The sequence below is a fragment of the Geospiza fortis genome, unplaced genomic scaffold (assembly GCF_000277835.1).
Source record: "Geospiza fortis unplaced genomic scaffold, GeoFor_1.0 scaffold408, whole genome shotgun sequence".
NCBI lineage: Eukaryota > Metazoa > Chordata > Aves > Passeriformes > Thraupidae > Geospiza > Geospiza fortis.
The window spans coordinates 5,482,388-5,484,787 of NW_005054330.1; the positions used below are offsets into that span (position 1 = coordinate 5,482,388).

The window sequence follows — 2,400 nt, forward strand, 5'->3', positions numbered from 1 at the left end:
CACACCCCCCCCTGCTCCTTGTCTTGCAGTAAAACGATATAAACAGAATAAATTACCTTCCCTTGCTGGCTTACCAGAGTCCCTCTCTCCTGACCTGAATTTTAAGTCCTGGCTCGGTTGTAGCAGGGAGCAGCGATGATTTATGGAAAGCCAGCCACAGCTCTGCATATTTTCTCTGTTCAGCCAAGTGCTGGAATTTATCCTTCCTTTGCCATTACTGGCATTAATAACAGGGTGGCCAAGGAGCCACACTGAGCCCTCAGCCAGGAGCTGGGGCCAGCACAAGCACTGGGGCTCCCTCCCCCCCCAGTCCCAGGAAAAACAACTTCTCCCCTTTTCCCAAACGGGGAAACTGAGGCAGGAGCACAGCTGGCTGCTCCAGCACTTCAGGTTGTCAGTGTTAGCAGGCAATGGGGAATTTTCATAAGGGCAGGGTGGTGTGCTGGTAAATAACCCACTCACAGCATCATCTGGAGGAGTATAAAATGATCAATCAGTGGGTGAACACCGGATACTATTATTACTATTATTATTTTTTATTAATATTAATTCAAAATTCAAGGCACAGAGCTGAGGGCTGTTTTTAGGCTGCTGGGACACCCCATCTGTGGGACCTGGGCAGAAGAGGCTGCAGGAGTGGTGGGGGATGATGCTCCAAGCTGCCACTGCCCAGGAGGATGGGACTCAGCAGGAGCAGCCATCAGAGCAGGGAAGATCCCAAGGAACAATCCCCTGGCCCAGAGCAGCTCTGCAGCTCCGAGCTGGGTGCAGGAGCCCAGCCGGGCTCCCCACCACCCCAGAGGTGCCAGGAAGGCAGCAGCACCCAGGATTCCTGCCTGTCTCCAGCTGCAGAGTGACCACAGGTCACCCTCGGGGGTGTCCCCCCCGCCCTGCACCCCACATCCCTGCCAGGCACATCCAAAGCCCCCAGCTGGCACCCAAAGGCCAGGTGAAGGCGAGGAGGGGGAAAGCTCCCTGCTGGGTCACCCCAAGCCCCCCAGTCTGCCCGTGCCACCCCCAGAAATGACCCCTCTGGGCTGAGGAATCACCACGGGCAGCTCCTGGCTGCCCTGACCCCACCCCGAGCAGAATAACGGGAATAATTTCCCTTTTAAAGCTATTCCGTTCTGTTTTGTTTTTCTTTTCTTGACCTTCTTGCCTTTTTTCTTTTTTTTCCGGGAAGGGGGAAGGTCTGCAGAAGGTGGAAAGTAATCAGGTTTTGGACCCGGGATAAAAAATAGCCCGAGTATGTTGGGCTGACTCCTTATAATTAATAGTGCGCCTCGTAATAGGATTCTCCAGCCTTCGGTGCTCCCTGGAAACACCTTTTTACATAAGATATTGCTCACGATGGAGCGGCAGAGCTGTGATTTATGAGGGTTTGGCCTCCACGAAGCACCTGGGAAGGTGGCGCGGCCGGTGGGAGGTACAGGGCAAGGGGCTGAGGGCAGGGAGGGGCTTCTGGGGTTGGCAGCCGGGTCAGGATTTGTGGGGAGATGTGGGGGAGCTGCTCCTGGGGCTGGCACCCTTCTGCTCCAAAGCGGAGGAGGATGAGACGGGTTTGGGGGCAGCAAAATGCTTCTCTCCCTGCCCAACGAACAGGGCACAGGCTCAGCAGGGGAACCGCGGGCTGGGGAGCGCCAGCAGGAGCAAAATCACCCGGAATGGGAGGAAGGAGAGGGGAGAAAGGCCGGGAGGACACAAAAAGAACCCCAGGAGGCGCCACAGCAAAGGGCTAAAGGCAAACAGCGCTACAGAGAGAGCCTGGGGGAAAGGGAGAACGGGAAAAAAGAGTGGGATGGGGGGAAAAGGGGATCTTAGGGGGTCTAGGATGGGGTATATCCCCTCCACATGTCAGAGCACCTCGGAGCCCGCAGGTGTTAAACCCGGGCGGGGATTCCCGCGGATAAATCACCGTAACAAGAGCGTTGTTCTCGTCTGGCCACAGCCAACGTGGCAGGAACGGGAGAGGATTGTAATAATTAATAATCATTACAATAATAATGCATAAAGACAGTAGCAAAGTAATTAGTCAGAGAGGGAGCGTTTGCTAATTGAGGTGGGGAGCTGCAGCCCGAGCAGCCTGGGGCGGAGCACGGGGAGGGAGGAGAGGGGGGCACAGGAGAATACCTGGCACGTCCCAGGGGAAAAATGGGATGTGTGAGGGTCCCAGCCCCCCTCAGCACAGGCACCACCCTGTGCCTGCAGTGCGACCCCCGTGCCTCAGTTTCCCCCTCCCTGCATGAGCGCTGCGTGCTGCAAAAAGCTGCATGAGGAGCCCCGCGTTCCCAGGCTTTATTTCGGTTTTTGGGGGATGGAAAGCGAGCAGAGCTCTGCCACACGCCGTGCCCGGCGTCACCGCAGCCCCAGCTGGCTCTGGAGGGCCCGCAGCTGGGCCGT

At 56.8% G+C, this 2,400-nt stretch overlaps 1 protein-coding gene across 1 annotated transcript in view; it reads right to left on the bottom strand.

Annotated features, from left to right (window-relative positions):
- Positions 1-458: 458 nt before the first annotated feature.
- SDSL (serine dehydratase like) overlaps positions 459-2,400 on the bottom strand; it is a 3,944-nt gene continuing 2,002 nt past the window's right edge. The window contains exon 6 of the mRNA XM_031057477.1: positions 459-470. Coding sequence (XP_030913337.1) covers positions 459-470 — 12 coding nt within the window. The remainder of the gene's footprint in view (positions 471-2,400) is intronic.